Consider the following 25074-nt stretch of genomic DNA (forward strand, 5'->3'; position numbering starts at 1 on the left):
TTCTCCTCCCCAGCCATACCACCCCTTGGCCAGTCTGCTGTGGATGTGGATATGGATCTATAAGGACCTCAGAATATCTTATACAAACCATAAATGACTTCTCAGGTCTGTCATGGAAAAGCCATAAATAGACATTAAATGCAGGGATACTCAGGAGGCCGGCCTGGGTTATGTAGTAAGACCCTGTTTCTAAAAACCCACTGAGGGCTGAAGATGTGTCTTAGTTGGTAGAGGCCTTTCCTAGCATACATGGAATCCTGGTTTCTTTCCCCAGCACCACATAAACCAGGCGTGGTGGTGCATTCCTGTGACCCAGCACTTGACAGGTAGAGGCAAGAGGATCAGATGTGGAAAGCCACCTTCAGCTATAACAAGTGGGACACATGAGACACTGTTTCCCAAAACAAAACTCCCTGCCAGGGCCAGGGAGTAGGGTGGAGTGGAGCTGGAAACAGCTCATCGAGTAAAAGTGATCCCCAGCATCCACATAAAAAGCCCAGGGAGTAGTGGTGGTGCACACCTTTAGTCCCAGCACTTGGGAGGCAGAGGCAAGCGGATCTCTGAGTTTGAGGCCAGCCTGGTCTACAGAGTGAGTTCCAGGACAGCCAGCAGAGTTGGGAACAGGTAGGTCCTTAGGGCTTGCATCTGGGACCTAATGAGCTACTGTCTGCACAAAACAAGGTGCTTGGCTCCTCAGAAACAAGACTCTCGATTGACCTCTGACCTCACATTCACATGCTCACACATAAATACATGCCTGCACATACTACATACAAAAAGGAATTTTTAAAATAACTGAATGTGGGCCCAGTGGGCTGGCTCGCTGGTGAAGGTGCTTCCTGTCAAGCCTGAGGACCTAAGATCAGTCTCCACAAAGTGGAAGGTGAGATCTGCTGCTGTAAGCTGTCATCTGACTTCCATATCTAAGTCACGGTATGCCCAGGCACCCTCCCAAACAAATGCAATTGAAGAACATCGGCCCTACCCTTTCCCCAGGGAATGAGACAACCATCCCCCTGCTCAGAAACTAGGACCTGGACAGCCTGGCATACGGAACAAAATGCCACCTCATCAGAAAGCAGAGCAGTTTAATTCAGCAAATTCCTGTAGTAACCCAGGAGTCATTCAGTGCCTCAGAGGATGTGACCCATGTCCCTAAGTGCCACTGTCTGTCAGGGAGACACTTGGCACTATGGCCTTCCTAGGTAGTAAGAGCCTCTGCCACCTTCAGGGGGAGCCCCAAGAGTAGAGGCATCTCCCCCTCGCTTTCCAGATCTCACCCCTCGTGGTCCTTTGTGAGATGGCCTGGGAAGAGAAGGTCATGAGCCTCGAGTCTGCCCTTCATCGGCTTTGTGTGATCCGTCACATAAACACATTCTTCCATGCAATATGACACAGTGCTTCTAAGTTGCTGTGAGCACAGTTGTTGAGATAGGTGCGTATGTGGCTTTCTCAAGGGTAGAAGATAACTTTGCTAACAGGTCTGTGCCCACTGGATACAAAGTGAAATCCAGAGAAGGGTGTGTCTACCCCATGTCCTTATCAAAGTGCCAGGGAGTTAGGACCCAGGCCAATACAGTGCTTCCTGGTAGGGTGGGTACCATCCCTACTGAGAATCGGGCCAGGCCAGCTCATGGACAGAGCCCTCCATTCCCCTGCTGCTGTGTGTTGGCAGCCTGCTTTGGGGAGAAGTTTGATTATAAGAAGGCAAACAGGCTTGCTGTGGTAACCTCTTCCTGAGGTCAGCTGAAAGGTGAAGCAACTGCTGCCTACCTCCCCCACCCCACCCCCGATTCCAGGCTTGAGCACTCCTGCTAGGCCAAGAGATCCCAAAGCAGCCGGTGGGGATGGATGTGCTGGTGTCAGTTCTTCAGCAGCAGGGAACCTTGGAGGTCCCAGTCCTCTCCACTGCCTGTGTGGGGCCAGTCCCACATTTTGTTAAAAATGGGGAGACGGCATTGAGACAAGCTGCATGCTGGCAGTCCTGCTTCCTCCTCATGGGAAGAGCCCTCAGCCAGCTGCTTCACTACCAGGCCACCCACACAGCCAGACCACCTTCACCGCAAGAGCAGGTCTCACACGGGAAGCTTGTGAAGAGATGGTGTGTGCATAACTGCACTCAAACTTTTGCTTGGTGGGTGAGCCAGAGCTTCAGAGAGGCTGGGAAAGGGTAACCTTTGTAGAGGGTGAAGATGGCTTCTCTGTGAAAGGGATGCCCCTTTCGTTAGGGTGCCCACCAAAGGGCCTGTGGTTCATCTTGCTTACCCCAGAAGCAGAAACTGCTGCCAGGCCCAGGCTCACTGGCTCCTGAGTCCTTAGGTCCTTGATGCTACACTGCAGGCAGAGGCATGGTGAATGTGGCTGTATATGGACCCAGGAACCTAGGTAGACAGGATGTGTGGTCCAAGATGGCCTGGGCTCCCCTTTTAAACACTAAGGACCCACAATCATAGTCCTCATAGCCCTGCCATGTGCAGAATGAGCTGTTCCAGGTTGTAGCCTGGCTAGAGCTCCCGACAAAGTACTGAGGATGCTGGGCCACAGGAAGGAATCTGAGGCTGTATGGAGACACAAGGGTGCCAGCTCTGCAGCTGGGGATATAGCAAGTGCTACCAAGTATGCTGGATGGTCCCTGAAGAGCCAAGAAGGACTTAAGATACCCACAAATTGCTGTTGGTTCTGGGAGAGCCTGCTTCCTTCCATCACCTCTTCAGGAATGTCTAGGGTAGCTGTGCTAAGAGGTAATGCAGTGGCCCGTGTGTGTAGAGGTCCAATGGGCTCCTGCACAGAGCTGCTGTCAGTTGATGCTGTAGACATTAGACCGCTCTGCGTGGTGAGGGTAAGAGCCCACAGCAGCCACTCACAGGCCTAGGAGGATAGCACTGAAGTGGGAACCGCTGCGTACCGTGAGGGAGGAGCCGCTGGCATTGTCCAAGAAGACGGAGGTGTAGTGTCCTGTCTGCAGGGAAGGGCACATGTCAGGTGTCAGGCTGCCCTTGCAGCAGGAGTCCTGGGCAGCCTGCAGTGCTCAACAGGGGTTATTGTCCACACTGTGGCCGACTCTGCCCCACATGAGAGAAGGGACAGACCTAAGTCCAGAGCCAATGTTGACTAGTCTTGTGCTCACAACCAGTACATCCGGCCCTTATTCTATTGCTCTCCAGTGTTTCATATCTCAGTGTATGGGAGAAAGCTCCTACTCAGGGCCCAGGTGGGGTTTAGGAGGCTAGCAGCTTCCTAAGGCTAGCTTCCATCGTGAGCACTGCTCTGACCTTGCTGCCCCAGTGTGGTCCACATATCAGCGGCCCAACTTCCCCTGGACACTGCCATAATAAAGACTGAGAGCCACCTGGGATAGTTGCTCCTGAGGACCCATGTGGTACATGCACCCTTAGAATTCAGTGGAATTCATGCTTCCAGCGCTAACAGCTGGCTTGAGCCAAACCACCCACCCTAGAGCTCAGTAGAGAACTACGTGAGCACTCCATCATTCGACACATCTCTCTTCACTTTCCTTTTTAGTAAATCCACTTTGACATCCACATCCCTACCACTCGGCAGATCCACAGTGGCAAGACTGTCACTGAGTTCTGTGCAGAAAATAACTGTTGTGGGCCTCCTGTAGTTCCAGAGGGCTCAGGCATCAACTACTCTGCCCACCCTCCCTGCCCCATGGGAGGGCCTAGGTGGCTGGAAGCACCTATCACATTATCAGATTCTTGGAAGGTCTGAAAGTGAGACCACTGTCCCTCAACACAGGTTGGGGAGCAAGAGCTGGAGGGAGAATGGGACCTGAAGCCTGGCTCTTCTCAAGCCAGCACCAGCACTTGAGAGTGTCTAAGGGTGCTGTGCCCAGTGGCCCTGAACACCTACCACCACACCCCCATACCTCCTGCATGGTCGGCACAGCCCCACACACCTGCAGATACAGGACACCATTTACTGAGATGGTGAAGAGCTCGCTGCTATTCTCCAGCCCCATGACAGTCTCCAGGGAGCTGCACCCAAGACAGAAAGACGGTCAGCCTGTCCCCAGGCCTCACCACCTCACAGTGCGCTGAGCAGCAGTCGTCCAGCGATCAACACCATGTGCAGCAAAGTGCTAGGTCCAAAGCCATCATCCCTAGGAGGGGGTGTTTGAACTGGGTCCTCAGGAAGAAAGACAAGAAAGGCTGGAGCCATGCCAAGGGCACAAAGTCCTGGTTCTCCCAGGAGAAACAAGGACAGGCCGAGATGGGAGGCAGCAGGTGCTACAGAAAGCCAGCAGATCCAGGAAGTCCAAAGCCAGATTAGATCTGAGACTTTCCCTGTTCATTCACTCGTCCTCCAGCTGTGCAGAGCACCTGCCCTGGCTGGCTTCCATTCCAGGTGCCAGGCAGAGAGGACCACAGTCCCTGTTCTTATGGACCAAATGAGGCGCACGGGGTGGACACCACCAGCAATGAGCAACTTAAGTCATCAAGAGGAAAATTCACAGGTGGGGCGTGGGCGAGTGCCAAGAGAGGGCTTGTGGAATTCTCCCAAAAGCCCCTCCAGATATGACTCCCTCTGTCCTCTGAATGAGAGTCCTGGTGTCAGGAAAGCTCAGAAAAGAGACAGAACAGAGAAGGTCCTGTTTGGGCATGATGGAGTCGGGGGTCCCCCCCCCCCCCCCCCCGCCCTAGTGGTAGCGGGAATGGAGGAGGCGCTCTATACTGTCAGGGGCCAGGCTGCAGCGGCCACTCACGCGTTGTGCTGGCAGAGGGACTGGATGCAGATCAGCAGGCGTAGACGGTCCCGAGGTCGTGGTGGTCCTCTCCTCGGCTGCTCTGTGAGTGCTGCAGGAAGGACAAGTTGAGGTGGTCACGTGTGTGCTGGCAAGGCCAGGGCAGCAGGCGCCCCACCACCACGCCCCGGGCCTCACCCACGTGCAGAGTGGCGGCGAGAGCGTAGAAGCCAGCCACCGGTGCGGTGTACTGGCCGCTGGTCAGGTTCAAGCCTGGGCCCCGGCGGAAGGCTCCCTCGATGTCGGGCTAAGGAGCACACAGACAAGGTCACCGGGGGTCCCGCCCTGCTCCACCCGGCTGACCCCGCCCCACTCACCAGGTAGTAGACCCCTAGCTCGTGAAGTGCGCGCCGCTCCACCTGCGCATCCCGGCGCAGACGACAGTGGAACGCAGCCTCCACGCGTGGCGCCCGTGGGCCCTGGGCCAGGGTCGCAGCCAGCAGCGCCAACACAGCCCCTAGGTCCTGGTCGTTGTCACGCTCCTGGGCGGCCGGGACCCGGGAGGGGCTGCCCGAGGCTGGTGTGGTGAAATCGCTGGTGCAGTGCTTGGGCTCGGTGCTTTCCCGCTGCAGCACTGCGCCTGACAGAGAGCGGTCAGGGGACCACTGTGCCCTCCCGCGCGTGGCCCTGGAGCGTGGGGACTGAGGCTGGCAGCCCCGGTGAGGTCCTGGGGACACTCCTGCCTGGCCCTGCAGCTGCTATTTGCCGCAAGCTCCAGCGGGTGCATATCCGGTACCCAGTACCTTCGCCCTCTAGTCTCACCTCTCTATCACACGCGTATTTTTGGAAAAGTTGTGTATGAATACCTATTGTGGCCACACTGGAGGTAACACAAAGGCTCTTCCCCGCTGGAGGCTTATTTAAAACCAAACAAGCCATGGGATGGAAGCAGGAAAAGAAAGAGCTCCTAACAGTTCTCCCTGGTCCAGTCAGCTCCAGAAGATAGAGACAGCCACTCCCTAGCTCTGGACTGGTCTCCTAACTTGGAGATGGGGGGGAGTGCTGGTCCACAGTAAAGAACAGTGAAAGGAAGGTAGTCTGTCTTCCTCCATGAACCTCTGCCACCTTTCTCCCACCCCAAGCCCGCCCCACGGCAGGTAGGGCTGCCCACGGGAGAGCAACGTTGCAGGTGTTTGCGGGGTGCTGAAGTCTGCCTTTTAGAGTTGCCCTGCTGGCTTCCCCTGGAGCATGTGCCCATAGGGTGGTACCCTTACCTTTCAGCAAGAGCTGGAACTCCTTCAGCAGAACCTCAGATGGGATAAAGGGCCCTGGGGGCCCCTGAGGACCTGGTGGCCCTGGGGGTCCTGGCAGGCCAAGCTGGAAGGGAAGGTAAGTGATGGGAACATTAGAGGGGAGGGCATGGCCGTGGGTGACCCTCTGCCAGGTCCTGCTAGAGAGGGGCAGACGGGAGAGCGCCCATGCGGTGTGGACTCTTCTCTCCTTTGGGCTCTCATATCCATCTGTCACCAAGCAGGGAGTGAGAGCCACAGACCCAGAGAGTGTGAGGATGGAATGAATTGTTCAGGGATGAAGTTCACTGCGGGTGGCGCAGGGCAGGGCAGGTTCTGCAGGCAGAACACTGTAACTGCCTCTCCTGCTGTGAATCTCAGAGAAAGGGCCACTCCAGGCCGTTTCTGGGGACTTGCATCTCATTCTGACATGGGACACACCAGCAAGTCTCCACTGCACTTGGTTCTGGGGCCCCTGAAAGAGTTTATACTGGCTTGGGTCAGGACCGAAGAGAAGGGAGACGAGCTCCTGCATAGTGAAGCCTGGGCAAGGTCAGGTGGCCAAGGGTGCAGGGCCAACCCACCACCTCTCTGGCCCAATGGGTCAGATCCTGGGCAGCCAAGGCTGACCTCAAGAGAGAAGGCCAACACACAGTAAGGCCCAGCCTTGATCCAATGTCACTTTGAGGAGTTCAATGCAGGAGGCATCCATCTGGTCCCAGGCCAGGGCCATACTGAGAGGGCCTCCCTGTAACACCCCATCAGCCTGAAGGCACTCTGACTCCCAAACACATGTTGGGCAATCTTCTCTCTCTGGGCATGAGGGAAAACCTAGGGAGAGCCTGGCATCCTAAGGGTATAGTGTGAAGGCTTGGAACCAGGCTCCTAACTGGACCCCGGCTTGGTATTTGGTTCTTGGCGTGGCCTTTGCTGTTGGAGACGGGTGCTGGGGGCTGGTGAGGGCAGTAGCACCTGCTGCTCACCTTCAGCCGCCTGGCCTTGGTCCTGCCCCTCCTCTTACTGTTGACGCCCTTATCGCTCTGCTTAACAAACAGCATCCAGGCATCCCGGGGATCCACACTGTGTGCATGCGCCATGGTGGGCTCCTGGAACACAGATGGCCACAGGTTGGTTGGTTTGCTCTGTGGCATTGCTTGGCAGCACAAGGGACCTTGTCATTTGTGTTCTCAGAGGTAGTGTGGTTGTCTCCCCCCCCCCCCACTCCCAGCCCATGGAGGGTGAACCCTCAGTGTGCTTTGGGAGAGCCCAGGCTGCAGGAAGATGGGAAGTGGGACTCTGCAGCAGGTGCTCTAGGACACATCTTCCTGTCCTTCCTCGAGATGTACCAGGACAGTCTCACCATCCTTGATAGTCACTGGCACCCGCAGGTGCTCGGGAGGTGACTGAATATGTGAATCCTGGCTGACAGCGGGTCCTCTTTCCCTCCCCACAGTCAGAAATGCCAAGGAGACCAGCCTCGGGGCCTCTGTGGTCACAGGCCATGGTGAGCAGAGGGCCCAGGTGAGATGTCATGACTCAAGGCCACTGCAGGGGACCTTTATCTTTCTCAGCACTTCTAAAACACTGGCCCAAGTAGCCCAGCTCTGAGAGGAGCCATGTTTCCTGGCAGAGGCCTTTGGCAAATAGGACAGTCAGTAGGCCTCTCGAGCAGTCTGGTTGCCATGCAGGGCTGCCAGCTGGGAAGGCAATGGCTCACAGGACCTTAGAAGAAGTCATGGGCACAGACTCCAGTGTCTGATACAAAGACCCAGGATCTCAGAACAACCCAAACCGGTGCCTTGTGGGTCACAGGCCAGACTGTTAGGCTGGCAAGATGGAGGCTTCTATGCTTCTTGCTGTGGATGCTCTGTGTGGAAATGTGAGATGCAGTGCTTCCCATCACAGGTGTATTGACCCTTCCAGGGGGACCAGCGACCTGCGCATGGACTCAGACCACTGTTAGCCATGTTGATCTGAGGCCCCAGGAGTTGGAGTGGGGGCTGGGCAGCTGCCCTGGCCAGTCAAGTTCCAGCTATCAGGGAGGTAGTGACACCTTGACATTCCAAAGAGGGTCCAAGACCAAAACCCCACTGGGAAGTTCCAGCTCACTTCCCTGCTTCCTGTTGATTATATCTTGATCTCGTGAAAGTTTTGAAGGCTGATGGCTGGGGCGGATGTGTGTGTGTGTGTGTGTGTGGGGGGGGGGGGTTCCTGACCAAGTGAGGTAGCTGGATGAGTGAGGCAGGAATGAGACGGTGGGGATACCTTGTAGAGGGAGCCCCAGGTTGTAACCATCTCCAGCTGTCTTAGTGGATGTTTTGTTGCCCTCTGGGGTGCTGAGAACAGGCGAACTCTGGCCTGGGGTCTTTTTGTGCCCCGCCCACAGAGACCCTTCCATGAGCCCTCGCCTCCAGGGCTGAGCCGCTCCAGTGAGGGCTGCCAATCCGCGCTCGCCAGGCCTCTGGCCACACCCTCCCCAGCCTGCATCTCCCCCACCCCCAGCATTTCAGGTGGAGATCCTGGCAGGGAAGGGCAGAACCTGGTTACATCATTGCTTTTTCCCTAGCAGTCACCTAACAGAAAGTCTCCTAACAATAAGGAACTGGGTCTGAGAGCCGCGCTCTTCTACTAGTCTTCCAGTTTCGCGAGGAGCAAGTTATCTGCATTTCACACCTTTCCCAACTTCTACTTGCCTAGTAGGAATTCTCCCGCCAAAGCCGCAGTGCAGAGGGCGCATCCACTCAACCCTGGGTCTCCCTGAGGCCCTGAACCGGGCATTTGGGGTGTTGGACACTGCGCAACCAAGAGTGCCACCTTCCTACCGTCTCCGACCCCCTGGGACAGGGAAGTCTGGGGTGCAGCCCCGTCTTACCGGTGGGCTGTCGGCAGGCGGGGTGGGCAGCTCGGTCCCGGGCAGCCGCGGATGTGCATGGTTCCCCACGGGCGCGGCGGGCTCCGGGACGCCGAAGCCCATGGCGGCGATCAGGTTGGCGCAGGTGAGCAGCAGGAGCGCTCCGGCGGGGCTGCGGGCAGAGGCCATGCCGGCGGCGGCGGCAGCAAGCGCAAGCGGGTCGGCTCCGCGCCTTATAACGCGCTTGAATACCCCGCCTCGCGCGCGCGCCGCCCTCGCTGCTATCGCCCCCTTGCGGCAAGGGCGCGCGCAGCAGGCACAGGGGACCCCCGAAAAGAAGCCGACGCCCGACCCAGTTCGTGCACGTCTCCACTCGCGGCTAGCGTCTGCTCTGCTGCAGCTCAGGGCCAACGGCTCATCTCGTAGCCCTGCACCCTCGGCCCTCTAAGACCCCCTTTTCTCCAAGGACACCCAAGAAACCCCACTCCACCATTCTGCGTGTCCTCTGAGCGCCCCAGGCTCCCTTCCATTTCTCCTGGTGCCCTGCGAGTCCCAGGCCTTGATGACATGGACACCTTGGAGTATGGAGGCCCTCATGGCTCCTCCCTTTCAAGCCTGGGAACCCGGAGCTCTTGCGAGGTGTTCCTGCTCTTCCCGACGCCGCTGGATGTATCTGCAGTGCTGGAGCCCCTTAGACCCCATCTACAATGCTAACAGCTACAGCACACTGACCCAGTCTGGCAAGAAGGACAGACCCCTCTGGTGCCCTAAGCCAGGTGTAGGGGCAGATGGAGTCCAGGCTGCCACAGGACATCCAACCAGGACAGATGTGGCAAACCCTGAAAGCCTGATCTGGGAGAAGGTCATCTATGGGTCGCTCTCCTCCAAATAGGCAGGCCCGGTCTGCCTTGGGCTGCTCTCACTGCATTGGCTTGAGATAAACCAGCACATCTGGCTTTCTTGGGGTTTTATTTATTTATTTTTGTTTTGTTTTAATCTTAATTTTTTTTTTTTTGGTATGTGTATCTGTGTGTAGGTGCCCTTAAAGACTTGAATCTGGCGAGGGAACGTGATTTAGGGAGCATGACCCTCAGGTGTCAAGGGGCCCTCCTCCCTTCACACTGAGGGCCCCAGCTGTAGGGCTGACATCAGGATCTGTTGCCATGTGAAAGAAGTTATTTTTCCAGTGGACTGCCCTAGTGATGTCATGGGTTCTTCCAGAGGGCCCAGATCCAATCGGTTCTGGTACTGGCATGGCTTCCTGGACCCTACCTCAAGGTAATGACGCAGCCCAGTCCAGCCCATGGCCCCAAAACTCCGGGCATTCAGGAAAGGCCCCGTATGTTTGCAGGGTCCCATTTGAAAACAAGGTCCCCTGGAGGAGAGGAGTGCAGAGCAAAGCCCACAGGGCACTAAGCATGGGGCCCATAACACAGCCCTGAAGGAACAGCACCCCTTATTCAGAAGTGGGGCCCTTGAGGGTGGTGCCTGCATCTGAGTGGAAGTGCTGAATGAGTGGCTGTGGGACAGGGCAGGCAGAGCTAACAGTGACCTCCCCATGTGCCTTCTTGCCTGGCAGAAATCTAATCCTCATTCTTGGGCCCTCATGTCATGGCCTAGTCCTGGCTTCCTGGCAGTTGGATGAGCCAAGTTTTCCCAGTGTCCCACTCCCTCCAAAGGAAGGCCGTTGGCTGATGAGGTCATGGGGATGAAATCCCCCTTTACCCAAAGACAATGGGAGCCTGCCCGAGGCTGCCTAGCTGTGTGGCCTCTGGAGCACATGCAGATAGCTATGGTGTCACCTGGCCTGCCTGCCACAGGGATGGGCCCTCAGTGCTCAGGTCACGTGACTGTCCCCATCACACAAATGAAGAAAACGGGGCGTAGAGCTTGGGAGTGTCAAGGAGGCTGGAAGCATGTCCAGGCCCAGCTGCCATGTCTTGCAGTCAGTGGCTCTGTAGGCTCTGAGTGCTCCTTTGGGCTCTGAGTGCTCCTTTGGGCTCTGAGTGCTCCCAGGATGGCATGGTTTGAATCAGAATGGTCCCCATAGGTTTGTATACTTGAATGCTTAGTCACCAGGGACTGGAACAGTTGGAAAAGATTAGAAGAATTAGGAGGTGTAGCCTTATCAGAGAAAGTGAGGGTGGGCTTTGAGGTTCCAAAAGCCCATGCCCGGCCCAGTCTCTCTCAGCCTGCAGATCACAATGTATCTATCTCTCAGCTACTGCTCCAGCACCATGGATGTCCCTATGCTCACTTCCATGATGATAATGGACTAAAATAAACCTCTGAAACTGTAAGCAAGCCCCCCAATTAAATGCTGTTCCTTTGTAAGAGTTGCCTTGGTCATGGTGTCTCTTCACAGTAATAGAACAGTGACTGAGGTAGGGGGTCTCCAAGTGTTGCTGAGGGTTCTGAGGCCTCTGAGGGCTCCTATGGACCCCATGTGCTCCTAAGCACTTTATATTCTCACTGGAAGCCCACATTAGCTTCAGACGTCTGAATCCTTGTTTCCCTAGGGGCTGCCTTGTGGCCTTCCCCTGCATTACGTGTGGGTCTATCTGCAGGAGATCTTGTGAGCGTCCAGTGTGCCCAGGTTTCTGTGTGTTGTGCCAATGGCTGTCTCCTTTCTCACTCACTCAGTCTTTAGGGTGGCTTTAGTGGACTGTACTGGCACCCTGTTTCCCCTCCCTAGGTTCTGGTTGGTTTGGCCAGTGGGTGGCACTAGCAGAGATGGGGGCAGGAGAGTCAGAGACAGGCACTGTGCACTGTGGCTACTCTAGCTCCTGGCGGTTCTCAGCACCATCTGCCGCTTCCCTGGTCCCCAGCAGCTGGTGGTGGTCAGGATACCCCATTGCTGCCAGCTCCTGGCATTTCCAATGCCCTGCCTGGACTCCCTGGAAGCTGGCCCCCACTTGGAGACGCCCACCCCCCCCCCCCTTTTCTTAGATCTCAACTCCCTAGCTGGAAGACCTTTCCTCTTGGAACACTGAGCATGCCACTGATCCAGACAGGCCAGATGAGGCACAATTCAACAAAGCTGAGGACCATGCCTTCCCTGGACAGCATGTGTCCCTGCTCCAGGACCTCCCCCACTCACACTCGCCCAGGGATGCATGGCCTTCCAACTCCCCGTTTCTGGTTGAGGTCAGCTTCACTCTTTCAGCCTTCACCTTTGAACAGCCCTGGGATGGCATGCTTAGGAAACACTGTGGGGCAGAGACCTCATGCTGTCTTCACCAAATCCATCAACCATAGGATGAGAGCTACATCCTGATCTGCAGGTGGAGAGAGACTGGACCTGGCATGGGCTTTTGAAACCTGAAAGCTACCCCCCACCTCCCACCCCTCACCCCCAACACACTTCTTCTAATAAGGTCACACCTCCTAATCCTTCTAATCCTTTCAAACAGTTCCACTCCCTGGTGACTAAGTATTCAAGTCACCTATGGGGGCCATTCTTATTCAAGCCACCATACCCTGGGAGCACTCAGAACCCAAGTCTGGCTTCTGTCCTGTACCCCCTGCCTTATTTTATCTCTGAGTCAGGTCTAGGAGCAAAGTGAACCCTGACTTGCAAAAGCAGGATGGCATTGAGTCCTGTCCTCAGAACCCAGGGGTGTCAGGAGACACTCTGATCCTCTGGGCTGGTCCTGGAGAAGAAGTCCATATGCAGTGGGAGCTGGAGGCCACTCAAGGCTTCAGGGGGCTAGTAGCTGATGTTGGCCTGACCAATTCCTAACCTGCAGTCTAGGTCCTCACCAGTCTGTGACAGACAGATCACGCCGCCACTCACAGTGAGAGTCCTTTATTGTTTGGTTACAAATCCAATGCCTTGTTCTGGAGGAGAGGAAGGAGGAGAAGGATCAGAGGAAGTAAAGATGGGATGGATGGATGGAGGGAGGGAGGGAGGGAGGGAGGGAGGGCAGGAAAGAGACACACAGAAAACATGTGGAGACTGAGCCATACACAACCTCAGAGAGACTAAGGTCTGAATCACTCCAAATCATATCACGACAGACAGTAGAGCCCATCAGGTTTTAGCCCCACCCTATCCCAGCAGACAACTGGAAGCAAGCTTCTGACACACCCAGGGGCCATCCCCAGAAGTCCCTGCAGACCAGGGTGAGGGGTCACGTATCAGATATTTACATTATGTTTCAAAACTAGCAAAATTACAGTTATGAAGTAGCCATGAAATAATTCTATGGTTGGGGTTCACCACACACGAGGAACTGTATTAAAGGGAAGGAAGGTTGAGAGCCACTCTCCAAGGGGATCCTCCACTGCCTCACTCTCCTGCCCTGCACCACATCCCCTGCCTTCCTAGTGTCTCCTCAGGGGCTGCCTTCCTGGTGTCAGAGGTCCCCATGGTGGGGCAGGGGCCACCTTCCTCCCAGAAGCAGATCTGTAAACACAGTACCAACATGCAGAGGCTAAGGACGGAGAGCCTGGCCCTCATCCAGCCATCCCACGGGGAGGGGGGGGGGGTGGATGTGGAATCTGAGGAAAGAGGGGAGAGAGAAGCCGTGGATATAGTCAAAGAGCTGTGGTGGGCACCCAAGCTTGAGGTCCTGGCTCAGTGTTCTGGGTACCCCCACTTAACCCCTCATTTTTGATGCTTCCACCAAAACCATGGTTGGGTAGAGCAAGAAGAGCTGACAGCACGGAGCCTGTTTCCTTGGCGGGTGCAGTCCAGGACCCCTCAGCTTCCTTCTCTGAGGTCTACAGGGACAGCAGAGCTCTCTCTTCCCCACCACGTGGGTACCAGGGTCTCACTTTTACCACTGGTCACAAAGTTTGGTAGCACCAGAGACTAGAGCTGCGTCCTCAGCGGTGACATCTGATATTGAGGCCAGTCTAAGCCCTGGAGTGGGCAGCAGCTCACAGTAACAGAAGACAAGCGTGAAAGGAGCCATTCTGTAGGGCCATGAGGAGCTGACCCAGGAACTCCTTCCTTCCTACTGTTCCTGAGCGGCACTTGGGCTGAAGGGCTGTGTCCACTTTGAGACGTCCAGAAAGATGGTAGAGGCCCCATGGTAGAGCCAGAGACGGGGTAGGGAGCCGTGGCGGGCCCAGGCATCCCTCACAGTGTCATAGGCCTCCATCTCCACGTGGTAGTCGCCATCCATGCCCTGCCAGCGGCCACCTGTCACGTACAGCGCGTCACCCAGAGACACCAGTGCGCCGTTCTCGTGTAGGCTGTGCTGAGACTGCACCTGTGGATGGCAGCTGTCAGGGGCCGGTGACCCCCCGGAGAGTGGACACAAGGATGTCCTTGGTGGGGCTGGAGACAGCTACCTGACCCTGAATCCCAGAGCTCATCCACTGCCTGCTGTGGTTATATCAGACGTCTTACCAGGGAGGCCCTGGTCTCTCTCCAACCTGCATCTAAACAGGACAGCTCCTTCAGGCTCTGGAGTCCCAGGATCCAAGTCGAGTGCTGAGGTCTGAGCCCAGAGCTGGGTCTAGGTTGAGCCTTGGCCCCATGTCGCCCTCTTGGAGAGGACAGATGCGCCAGAAAAGGCCTGGGTTGCCTCTGCCTACAGGCCCAACAAGGTCAAAATAGAGCTCATGCTACTGGGAGCCCAGTCGTGCTGTGGCTCAGGGGAGCAGCCCCCTGACAGGACTTGCTCTGTGCCTGCTTCACTACGGTCATGGGACCTCCAGTCAGTGGAACGCTGAAGCTAGAGGGCAGCTGTGAGCAGCAGGACACAGTGGGCCCCCTGTCACCAGACTGACTGGGGGCTGGAGGGAGGCATCATTTCATCAGGCTCCTGGGACTGAGAATGGAGAGGTAGGTGGACTAGCCCAGAGCATCCAGCCTGGGACTGAGGAGAAAGGCCAGGGCTCTGGGCTCTCATGATGGTGCCTGGACTCGCCCACCTCCCACCCCTTCCTGGGCCTGGTGGCTGAAGAAGAGAGGCAAGATGAGATGGTACTGGGGAGATGGCTCTCCTCACACTCTTTGCTCAGGATCCACCTGCTTGGCTTAATATCCCACAGGAAGGAAGCGCACCACCCCATAGCTAACAAATAATTCTTCCTTTCTATCCATGGCTGCCCCAGAGGCACTCATCCCTGAACATGGATTCAGTCCCTGAGAAGGGAGACGAGAACTCCAGAGAAAGAAACCTGACAATGACCAGCAGCCATTGTGTCCCCGTCATCCCTGGCACTGTGGCCGCCCTGTCTTCTAGAGAGAGCCTGGAGGCCTGCCCAGCTTCTCTGTTGGCCTCTCAGACACTCCTCCACACCTCCGTTCTGTGTGTTTATCTCTGTTCTATCTTTAGGGTGCCAGGAGTCCAGCAAGGCTGCGCCAGGGGGCGGGCAGGGGGAGGCATGGGGAGACTCACCTTCTGCCACAGGTTGGCCCCCGGGTCATACACATAGACCTTCTTCGTGTTGTCGCCAATGAGATAGAGGGCGCCGTTCAGAGCAGCGCAGCGTGGAGAGGACAGGTACTTGGGCAGGAAGGGTGAGGCGATCACACTCCATGCGTCTGCAGGGCACATGAATGGGTAACTTCACCAGGAGGAGGGGGCAGTTCCTCACTGGGGAGGTCATGAAGGACTCCACTCTGAGGCCTCCAGAGCCCCAGCACACTCACTGCCAATGGAATAAGCCTGGAGCAGTGTACTGTAACGCCTCTGCCTTATCTGCCTCTCACTGGGCCATGTGGCGGGTAGGGGCAGGAGGGGCTTTGACCTGGTCACCCTCCCACCTCATTCCCACAGGCTTCTGGGAGTCCCTGGGCCTCTGCATCTATCCAACCCATACTTCCACACACGCCAGGTCCAGAAACCATACGCCCCATCGGGACCCCGTCACCTTGGGAACACAGGCCATCAGGGAGGCCCACCCACCTGTCACAGGGCTGTAGCACTGAAGAGCCAGCATGTTGTACTTGCAGGCACTGGAGCCCACCAGGTAGAGACGGCCCTGGCAGCTAGCGGCCGAGAAGTTGCTGACATACTTGAGGGCCGGGCTGACAGGACTCCAGCTGTCTGTGTAGGGGTCATAACGCTCCACCTCTACGGCATCCAGGGCAGTGCCTACGGAAGGATGTCCTTAGCTGGGTAGGAGCTGGGCAGTGGGGTCTAGGAATAGGAGACAGTCCTGAAAACGTGGGGTCTGGATTTTTAAAGGTGTCAGGGATGGCTCCAGAGGCCCAGAAAGGGAAGATGGATGAAGGAGGTATGTCCTGAGGGAGGTACTGAGCTGGGTCCCCTTCCTAGGCAGGGCCTTCCCAAGACCACACCAGGAAGTGGTATGTGGGTGGGATGGTGGGTACTGGTCCCTAGGGCAAGTCCTGGGAGAGCAGGTTGTAAGGCATACGACTGTGGTCGTAGCCCCCAGTGGGGTGGATGTGCTAATTGCAATAACTTAGTATGGGATACATGCCTCCTAGTCTAAGCCTCTGTGAGAATCTGGGAACCCCCAAGGCGCCTGGGACTCAGGGCCTACGTACCCTCTTTGCTTTCCAGCCAAGAACACAGCAATTATTAGAAAAAGGGGAGCCCCTGGGGGGTCAGTTAGGCATTAGAAATGGCTTCAGGGTCAGACTGCTGCCTGTGGCTCTTTGGGGCCACCTCTGGGTCTTATTTTAATATTCATCTGAGCAGTATACTCCACAGAGAAACTCTTTGCTATGGCACTGGGGGGTCTGGGTGATGAGGTGGTCCCTGTGTCAGGCTGATATGACACGGAGGTCACTGGGAGTCATTCACTTCCCAGTGACCCAGCTGAGGTCTGAGTCCCTGTTTCCGGGGTGTGTGTGATCATCCTGCTGGCCCTGGGGCGCTGAGTCCTCCAGGATAGGAAAACAGGGGCTGGCTGGTTCCTGGGTACCCAAGATGCCCCAGACAGGGGTTCTGAGGACTGTCTGCATGGGGCTCACTGACCCCAGAAGGCGGAGAGCTCTCCCCAGCAGCATCCCCGGAGAGGTGTGGGGTGGGGACCTGGGGCTCTAGGAATGAGAGGCATGGTGATGGGGAGGGAGGCCTCACCACCGATGGCGTAGATCTCTCCATTCAGTGCTGTGCTGGCGTGGTTTGTGCGGGCCTTCAGCATGGGCGCCACGGGCTTCCAGACAGCTTCCTTCAGCGGGAAGCACCAGGCTTGGGTGGTCGACCAGGTGTCTGTTTTGGTGCCCCGTGAGCCACCTGCCAGAGAGAGAGAGGTTCAGTATACCCAGTGATGTCTCCTAGCACCTGTCAGTGGACTCTGAATTTTTTTTTTTTTTGGTTTTTCGAGACAGGGTTTCTCTGTGTAGCTTTGCGCCTTTCCTGGAACTCACTTGGTAGTCCAGGCTGGCCTCGAACTCACAGAGATCCGCCTGGCTCTGCCTCCCGAGTGCTGGGATTAAAGGCGTGCGCCACCACCGCCCGGTGGACTCTGCATTTTTATTCATTTGCTTTAAAATCATTTTGGGTTTTGCTTGTTTGGGTTAGGCTGGCCTCAAGCTTGCTGTATAGCCAAGGATGACCTTGAGTTTCTGGTCCTCCTCATCTCTACCTCTGGAAATTCCCCACTTCCAGATGTATAGAAAGGTCTGGAAGGTCTTCACCTTCCAGGGTCCTGTTGGGTAGGAGAGTTGGTTTCAGAGGCCGGTGCCGTGCCAAGTTGTTCAGGGTGTCCCGAGGAGCTCTGAGTCACCCACCTGTGACATAGACATCACTGTTGAGTGCTGCCAGAGAGAAGCCCCACTTGTGGTAATCGGGGAAGTCCGGGAGTGCCATCCACTGCCCTGGTGGGGAGACAGACAGAGGGTCAGAGTGGTAGTGCTCCTGCAGGCCCTCTGGCCGCACCCTCCCCCACCCCCACCCACTCCCCCACCCCACCCCTGCTCCCCCACCACCGCCACCGCCGCCGCTCCCCCACCCCCGCTCCCCCACCCCCCGCTCCCCCACCTCCACCCCACCCCACCCCACCCCCGCTCCCCTGCCGCCTCCGCCGCCACTGCCACTGCACCTGCACCTGCCCTGGTTCCCTTTTTAGGAACTGACTTCAGAAACGCCCCCCCCACCACACACACTAGTGATGAAGAAAATGGGGTCAGAGAGAGCCTGGGGTGTCCCAGCTCATCACATTCCCCACAGCACCCCTTAGAGCCTGGGCCCAGACTGGACAAGTATGGCACAAGGGTATAAAAGACAGCCCAAGATCTGCCCCCTGTTGGCACCCGGGGCTGAAGCTGACCCTTCTAAATGGACCTAGTCTACCTCAGTCATAGAGGGTATCAGCTGTGTGTGGGCATCACTCATTCATTTACTCATCGATTTATCCATCCATCCCAAGCCACTCTCCATTTATGAAGCAGACAAGATAAGCAGAGAATGAGATACCAGTCTTGCAGCAGGCAGAGTGAAGTCCAAACCCCAGCTTGCATGCACCAGTTATGTGAGCTTAGACTAGGCCCAGCCTCAGCTTCCCTGTCTATAGAATGGGGGTGAACTGGGCCTGAGAGATGGCTCAGCCAGTGAAGGCTCTTGTCATCAAGATTGATGATTTGAATTTGATCCCTAGATGCCACAAGACGGAAGGAGGTAACTAACTCCCACAAGCTGTTTCCACCTCTTAACCGTGGTGCTCACATGAGGGAGGACACACACACACACACATGCACACACACACACACACACACACGCACGCACGCACGCACACACACACGCACACACACACACACACACACGCACACAAATACATAAATAAATAAATAAATAAATTTAAAAAGATGTATGAGATGTGAGACACATGGGAAGTGGCCACCAGTGGAGGTTGACAGGCTGTTGTCCCTGTTGTGAGGGACAAAGTGATGAGGAGTGCTTTGAAAGACGCCATCATGAATGAGATCATAGGCGTGGGAAAGTCGAATCCTATGAATGGGCTTGTTGCAAGTGTTTGTGGGAGACCAGGCCTTGGGGAAGTCCCCTGGAATACTGTTGACTGTTTATGACAGTTTGGGAACATGTAGAATTCTAGAACTCATGGTGAGCCGAGCCTGGCACCCTGGACAGGAACGGAGTGTCCCCTGATTCATGTCTGTGTCACCCCAGGGTGAGGATGGCCCAGCAATCGCAGACCGTTGCTGCCAGCCAGCTGCTGTCTCCTGACGTCAACCCCAAATCCCCACTCGTCAGCCTCTGACCTGGGCGGCTGGCTGTGGACTTCCTCCAGCCCGCCAGAGCTGATGCAGTGGGCACTGGCAACCTGCCTCAGTCCTGGAGCCAACGAGCCCACATCAGCACTTTCCCAAGAGCTCTCCTGGGCAGACAGCCTGTGGGGTGCCCTACTACTCTCTCCCAAGACTCTTTTTTTACAACTATAGGAGAAGACACTGGGAACCCATTTCACAGATGAGAAAAATCAAGACACATCCAGGGAGGTAAAATGAGCTGTTCTAGGGTCAGATTGGATCCCAGTTTGGGCTGACCCAGAATCTGAACTTTAACTCTTGGGCTGGCTGCACCCTCTTAGCTCCCATCCTACCCCCCCAGAGCCTTGGTTCCCACACCGGGTGCTCAGGACAGGGGAGCCTAGAGCAATTGATGGGCTGGCACATCCCCCCTGAGTAGCACTGTTTAGGCTGTGGGGCCTTTAATCCCAGCCACCATGGCCTAATAAAAACCAGAGGTAAGGCTTCTACCAGAGTGAGAATGGACTGGAAGTATCCAGTTCTTCTCTGCCACCTCCTGCCCATAGCCACCAGGCTCCTCTGCAAGCCTGGAACAGCCCTGACACTCAACCTTCTGGAAGCAGAGCTTGGGCAGGTCCCCCATTCTCTGGACACCTCACTGGCTCTACCCCAAGGTGGTGCACGGCTCATGCCCAGGACAAGCATGGCAGGTACTTACTGGCCTTGGTGTTGTAGAAGGCAAAGTTCCCAGTGTGGGGGCTGGGCTCTTCACCACCCTCCTCGTCTTCCTCCAGCGCCCGCCCTCCCACGACCACCAGCACCTCCTGCATCGTCTGTGGGAGGCCAGGAAGCTCCTGTGGGGGGGAGCCAGGTCAGAGTGGCCAGTCACTGTCTGCCCAGCACAGGGGTCCATGGGTGCTGTGCCTGTGCTTGAGGTTAGGTGGGCCCTGGCAATGTGTGCACACATGCATGTGTGTATGCATCTGTGAGCACCCGTGCATGCATGTGTGCATGGGCTGGACATGGTGGTGCACACCCCCACCCTGTGAATGCCACCACCCCATGAACACCCGTGCCCCGTGCACACCCTCACACCGTGAAGAGCTGTGTCTCTCACTGGTCACAAAGGGCTTTCCCAGGTGCTGCGGATTACCCTTGGGGTGATTACCCTTGGGGTGATTACCCTTGGGGTGATTACCCTTGGGACAGCCACAGCGAGGCCTGTCACTTGTCAGGACCTGCCGCTGCCAGCATGAACAGGGCTGGAACTCCACACAGGTGCAGTTGGAGCCCTCCCAGGAGCCCCTGGTGACGGTTTCCAGGTCCCACAGTGCAGCTGTACCACTGTCCTGGATGCTTTGCCCAAATCTTCCTCCCGTCCCACTCCTATGCCTCCTCTCAGGTCCGGCTCCAATGTTGTCTCCTCCAGGGAGTCCTTCTTGACTGCCAACCCTCGCCAAGATGCCCCTAGCACTCTCCCAGCCTGGCCTTTCCACTACGCTTTAACTCTGTATTCAGACTCATCCTCACTCAGCGGTAGGCTTCTTAAAGACAGAGACACTTCTAGGTTCATCCCCTGGTCTTCAGAGCATGGCACACTTGAAAGGTCAGTGATGATGCTCTCTCAGGGGACCAGCCTGCAGCAGGGAGCCATACTTGATCGGGCACTTTGAGGGTGCCCACTCTTTTCTTCCCCTGCGGGTGGGAACTCTGGGGATCCTCCTCCACGCCTTAGGTGGAAGTCCCCTGCCCCTCACTCACCCCACTGTGGCCCTGGGACAGGGCCTCCTGGCATGCCTCTGACTCCTGGATCAGCGGCTCTGTGGCCAGCAACTGTTGCACACAGGGCCTTGGCACCGCATCCAGGTGCACCAGGCTGAGGAGCTCGGGCAGGTGGGCAGACCGGTCCTGGGGGTCATGGCGCACCCAGCGCAGCAGGGCTTCGAGCCGACTCTGCTCCGGTTGCACCTGCAGCAGGTCACTGGCCAGACAGGTGGCCAGTCGGTCTCTAGGCAGCTGCAAGAACTCATCCTCTTGGGCCACTGCCTCAAAGTTCTCCCGCAGGAAGGCCCAGGCTTTGGCAGCCACGCCTAACAGTCCCTGCTGCTCCCCAAACTCGCAGATGCCCAAGCAGTTGGTGGCATCTACCTGCTGCTGGAGGTATCGGCCACAGACCTTCTGCACAGTGGGGAAGTGGAGGCGCGATGCAGTGCGGGTGAGCGCCTCCACGTTAGTCTGAGTGATGGTCAGGCGGCCAGTGTACACAAAGTCCACCAGCTGACCCACCGCAGCCGGCTCTACATCTCGCAGCTCCACACGGGCCGAAAAGCTCTCAGCAAAGTCTCCGGCAAACATGGCGTGGAAATAGGGGCTACTCAGAGCCAGAAGGCTGCGGTGACAGGGCAGCTCCTGGTCACCAACCAGCAGGGTGACATCGGCCAGCTTGGGCAGGGAGCGCAGACGCTGCAGGCCATCCAGCATGTCTTGGGCATGTGAAGGCAGATGGAAGTCCAGGTTGTCTAGATTCCTCACCATGATGCTTTGCCCACAAGAGACCCTTCTGGTCCACCCTCTTTCCCGGAAGTAGTACCCGGGGCTCGCCTGAGCACCTGAGTAGGAAAACAGGGTCAGCCATGAGAGCTACGGCCTCATCCACCTGTGATTCAGTGTATGACTGTCTGGGCATCCACCGTCCCCACCCCTGGCAAGCACCCACCTACTGCATGTTGCCAGTGTGGGGGCCACTTTGGGCATCCCATATCCTGCTCTATCCCAGGTTCTCAGCCCTGTGGGCAAGGCAACGGTTGCTTCTACTTTATAGAGAGGAAACTGAGGGCTAGATCTACTGCTTATGGCCAACTAGTTAGGGTAATGTTGGATCATGTAGAGAACACAAGCCCGGGGCCTCCTGTCTTCCACAGCATAGACCTCCAGGGTTAGGGAACCTCCCTGCTCCAAGCACCCAAGAGGCTTCCTCTCTCAGGCCCCACGTTGCTGGGCAGGCCACTGGAGGTGTTTTTGGGTTTTGCTCTGCACTACTGGTTTTCACGGCCTGTCTGCATGACCTTGCTGGGTGACTTGGTTGAGCCACACCGTTGCTGGTTCCGTTTCCTCAGCTTGGGATGGAGAGACTAAAGGTGAAGAGACTTGTAGTCACTGTCCCAGGCAGTTCCTATGCATAGCCACTTCCCAGCCACTTCCTGTGGCCCCGTGATCACGCTGCCAGGTAAGTGCTGTTATTTTCCAGAGAAACTGACGCAGAGGATTTGAGTCATCTACCCAAGACCACAGAGCTAGGAAGTAGGGGAGCCAGCAATTGAATTCAGGGTCAGGCTCGCAACCGGGAACTCAGTTTTAACTACAGCAGCTTTCCTATCGCGTTGTGCGCATGGCCTGTCAGTAGACCCACTTCTAGACTTAACTACATGCGTGTCTGGTATTTTGCCCTAAGGAAAGCACCAGAGAAACAGTCACTGGTCACAGGGGGGCACACCTGTGATCCCAACACTCAGAAAGCTGAGGCCCAAGGGTTACCAGCAAGTTCAAGGCCTGCTTGGGTTACATAGTGAGACCTTGCCAAAAAATTCTTTTAGAAAGAAGAGAAGTGGGGGTGGGGGGGAGGGAGAAAAGGGAGTGAGGGAGGAGAAAGGGGGGCAAAGGAAAGAGGGGAGGATCTATATGGAGGTACCCATCCTGAGTCCCTCACAGCTAAAAGCTACATAATGGTAGTATATTGCCCTGGGGGGCGGGGGGTGTTACCACACACAGCCACCATAGTGCTGGAAGATTAGCAAGTCTGGTGGACACCTGGAAAATAAGGAAATCAAAGGACAAGTCCTAGCCAGGGAGCTGGCAAACCCAGGCCTGGGGCTGGGGTGGGTGGGAACTTGAAGCCCATGCCCCAATCCCTGATGCAATCTCCTTCCTACGCACAGGGACCTACCTGAGGACCTATCAGGAGGATTTTCAAGGGACAACCTTGGCTCAGGCCCGCAAAGGGAAGCTCAGGAAACTGTTGACTCCAAGGCCCTCATACCCACCAAGAATCTCTCCTGTCTCACCTCTTGGGGAGGCCTCTGACTGGGATTACGATGTGTTAGCTGAGGCCCGTGTAGGAAGGGCTGTGCCCAAGTCAGCGCCCACAGTCCTTGCATTCCAATCATTGCTGGGCTCTTTGGCTATGGACTGTAGCTGCAGTGGTACAACCAGGCCTGTGCGCTCAGCGCCTCTCCAAGGGGCCTCAGAGATACCTGCTGACCCCTGCTGCTGCAGTTCCACAGAGGCCGGAGGGCGAAGGGGGAGTTTAGGGTCTTAGCAGGGTGCTCATGGGTCTTTAGAGTCTTAGCAGGATGGCATTGGCTTCAACCTGGCTAATGTGACTGCATTCCTCGGGCCCAGCTCCCCTCTCTGAACCCACATGGCCCCCAGGAGCCCCTTGCCTGTAGAGGACTCCGTTAAGTCTAGCTGGCACTCACCTCCTTGTAGATCCCTTGATCTTACCTGTTAGTAGGCCTCCTTAGGGCCCCTTGCTGAGACCATAGACCAAAGGGCAAGACTTAGGCTGAAGTGTGGGCCACAAAGGAGGCCTGCTGGGCTGGACTGGGCTGGGCTGGGCTGGGCAGGCCACGTGGGAACTTAGGGGTATTTTTAGACTCTGTATGGGAGGGAGGGGAGAGTGGAGGGGGAGGGAGTGAGGTCCCAGCTCTTCGAAGACTGTCTCCTTTGAAAGCCCACATTGTCTAAAGTCACACAGGAGACTTCTGGGTACCCAGAGTACTAGAATGGACAGTGGGGAGCTTCTTGGGCAAGCAGGTGTTTTGATTCATATCCCAGGCAGTCAGGCTGAGCTGGGGGAGCTGAGAATGTGCCATGGAGACACAGCAGGATGGAGACAGCAGGAACCTGTGCTGGGTCCTGTGGGAGAAAACTGCTCAGGGCCGACACTAAGAATCTTCGGGTACTGCTTCGCCACTGTGCTGATGGGGACTCAGGTAGCCACAGTCCCTCTGTGGGGTGGGACGGTCACATCATGAGTAAGCACAGGCTGGATAAGCTTGAGGTCCACAGTGTTGGAGGGGGAGGCTTCAGCAGCAAAGGTAGTGCTCAGGGTAGTGATGGGTAGTGATGAGACTCCCTGACACCTGAGTGCATGGGTGGGAGAGACTGGGCTTGTCCCCACACAAGAAACAAAGCCTTGGCCTTGGGCTGCCCCGGTGTTTCCCTCCATCCTGAATGCTTCAGGAAGCTGAGAAACGGGGGTCATCCAAAAAGAAAGCGGCCAAGGTTTGCAACCTTCCATGAAGTGCTTGGTTCATGGGGACACACTTCACAGACAGACTCTAGGACGCTTATGTCAGCCAAGATCAGGTTGGGCCCGGGACCAGAGGAAGGGTGAGAGCCAAGCTTCCCAGGCAAGGGGCAAGGTGAAGGCTTTGCTTACTGCCCCGTTTGCAGGGCTGGTGCTTCTGCTGTCTGGGGGGAATGAAGGACAGGGACTGTAACCCAGCAGACCGTGGGGACATTAGAGGCCCAGTGTATTATTGGATGAGAGACCAGGCACTCAAGATGACAGGTTGCTTCCAAGAGCTGGAACTTCAAAGTAAGCCCATGATGATAAAAATCACACACGTTTTTGAAAAATATAAAGATATATAACAGAACTCTCCAATAGTAAATGACAGTACCCCTCCCCGAGACTGTCAACTCTGAGTCTGGACATGTACACATGGCTGGGTGGCTGGGTGGCTGGCTGGATAAGTGCATGTCACTGCCTTGATCACCTGATGCTGAATCATGAGTTTTGAGGAGACTGGTTTGAAAATATGACTTTAAGTGTCATCTTGACAGGAAGATGCCTTCTTCCCAAGGCTGAATGTGACACCAGGCACAGCTCCTGTTCATGGGCTTTCGGCTCATTTTCCGTTTTGGACACTATGATGAAGAGTATCAGCTGTGCACTTACTTCCCCGGAATAGACTCCCAGTGTGAATTCACCAAACAGAAGTGTGCCACTAAAATCTTTAAAAGGTTCGGCTCACACCAGAGGGACCAGGCCTGGAGGAGGCACACCTGCTTTTGCTGGTGTGTGGAT

General features: G+C 56.2%; 2 protein-coding genes across 2 annotated transcripts; both read right to left on the bottom strand.

Moving 5' to 3' along the window:
* Nucleotides 1-82: 82 nt before the first annotated feature.
* Nucleotides 83-9077, bottom strand: Erfe (erythroferrone). Its single transcript, XM_052749293.1, has 8 exons — nucleotides 8867-9077; nucleotides 6978-7100; nucleotides 5980-6082; nucleotides 5083-5345; nucleotides 4904-5012; nucleotides 4727-4817; nucleotides 3920-3998; nucleotides 83-2959 (listed from the first exon to the last, which is right to left on the bottom strand). The coding sequence occupies exons 1-8, from the start codon at nucleotides 9032-9034 to the stop codon at nucleotides 2861-2863; spliced, it is 1035 nt and encodes a 344-aa protein (XP_052605253.1). The 5' UTR covers nucleotides 9035-9077; the 3' UTR covers nucleotides 83-2860.
* A 3723-nt stretch (nucleotides 9078-12800) lies between these two features.
* Klhl30 (kelch like family member 30) lies at nucleotides 12801-21576 on the bottom strand. The gene is made up of 7 exons (XM_052749294.1): nucleotides 20745-21576; nucleotides 19702-19837; nucleotides 17508-17594; nucleotides 16855-17010; nucleotides 15712-15900; nucleotides 15202-15347; nucleotides 12801-14064 (listed from the first exon to the last, which is right to left on the bottom strand). The coding sequence occupies exons 1-7, from the start codon at nucleotides 21516-21518 to the stop codon at nucleotides 13807-13809; spliced, it is 1746 nt and encodes a 581-aa protein (XP_052605254.1). The 5' UTR covers nucleotides 21519-21576; the 3' UTR covers nucleotides 12801-13806.
* Between the last annotated feature and the right edge of the window lie 3498 nt (nucleotides 21577-25074).

This window comes from Peromyscus californicus, unplaced genomic scaffold, assembly GCF_007827085.1.
Source record: "Peromyscus californicus insignis strain IS unplaced genomic scaffold, ASM782708v3 Scaffold_21__1_contigs__length_65335640, whole genome shotgun sequence".
Lineage (NCBI taxonomy): Eukaryota > Metazoa > Chordata > Mammalia > Rodentia > Cricetidae > Peromyscus > Peromyscus californicus.

Bases quoted from the DNA above. Each gene is read 5' to 3' on its own strand.
- Klhl30 (XM_052749294.1), bottom strand. From the start codon at position 21,518: ATGGTGAGGAATCTAGACAACCTGGACTTCCATCTGCCTTCACATGCC. The intron at 15,348-15,711 runs GTGGGTGGGCCT...TGTGCCCTGCAG, and splicing joins GTGCTACAGCCCTGTGACAG to ACGCATGGAGTGTGATCGCC. The intron at 14,065-15,201 runs GTGAGTCTCCCC...TGCCATCCACAG, and splicing joins GGGCCAACCTGTGGCAGAAG to GTGCAGTCTCAGCACAGCCT.
- Erfe (XM_052749293.1), bottom strand. From the start codon at position 9,034: ATGGCCTCTGCCCGCAGCCCCGCCGGAGCGCTCCTGCTGCTCACCTGC. The intron at 7,101-8,866 runs GTAAGACGGGGC...TCTGTGTTCCAG, and splicing joins CGCCTGCCGACAGCCCACCG to GAGCCCACCATGGCGCATGC. The intron at 5,346-5,979 runs GTAAGGGTACCA...GCTCTCTGTCAG, and splicing joins GTTCCAGCTCTTGCTGAAAG to GCGCAGTGCTGCAGCGGGAA.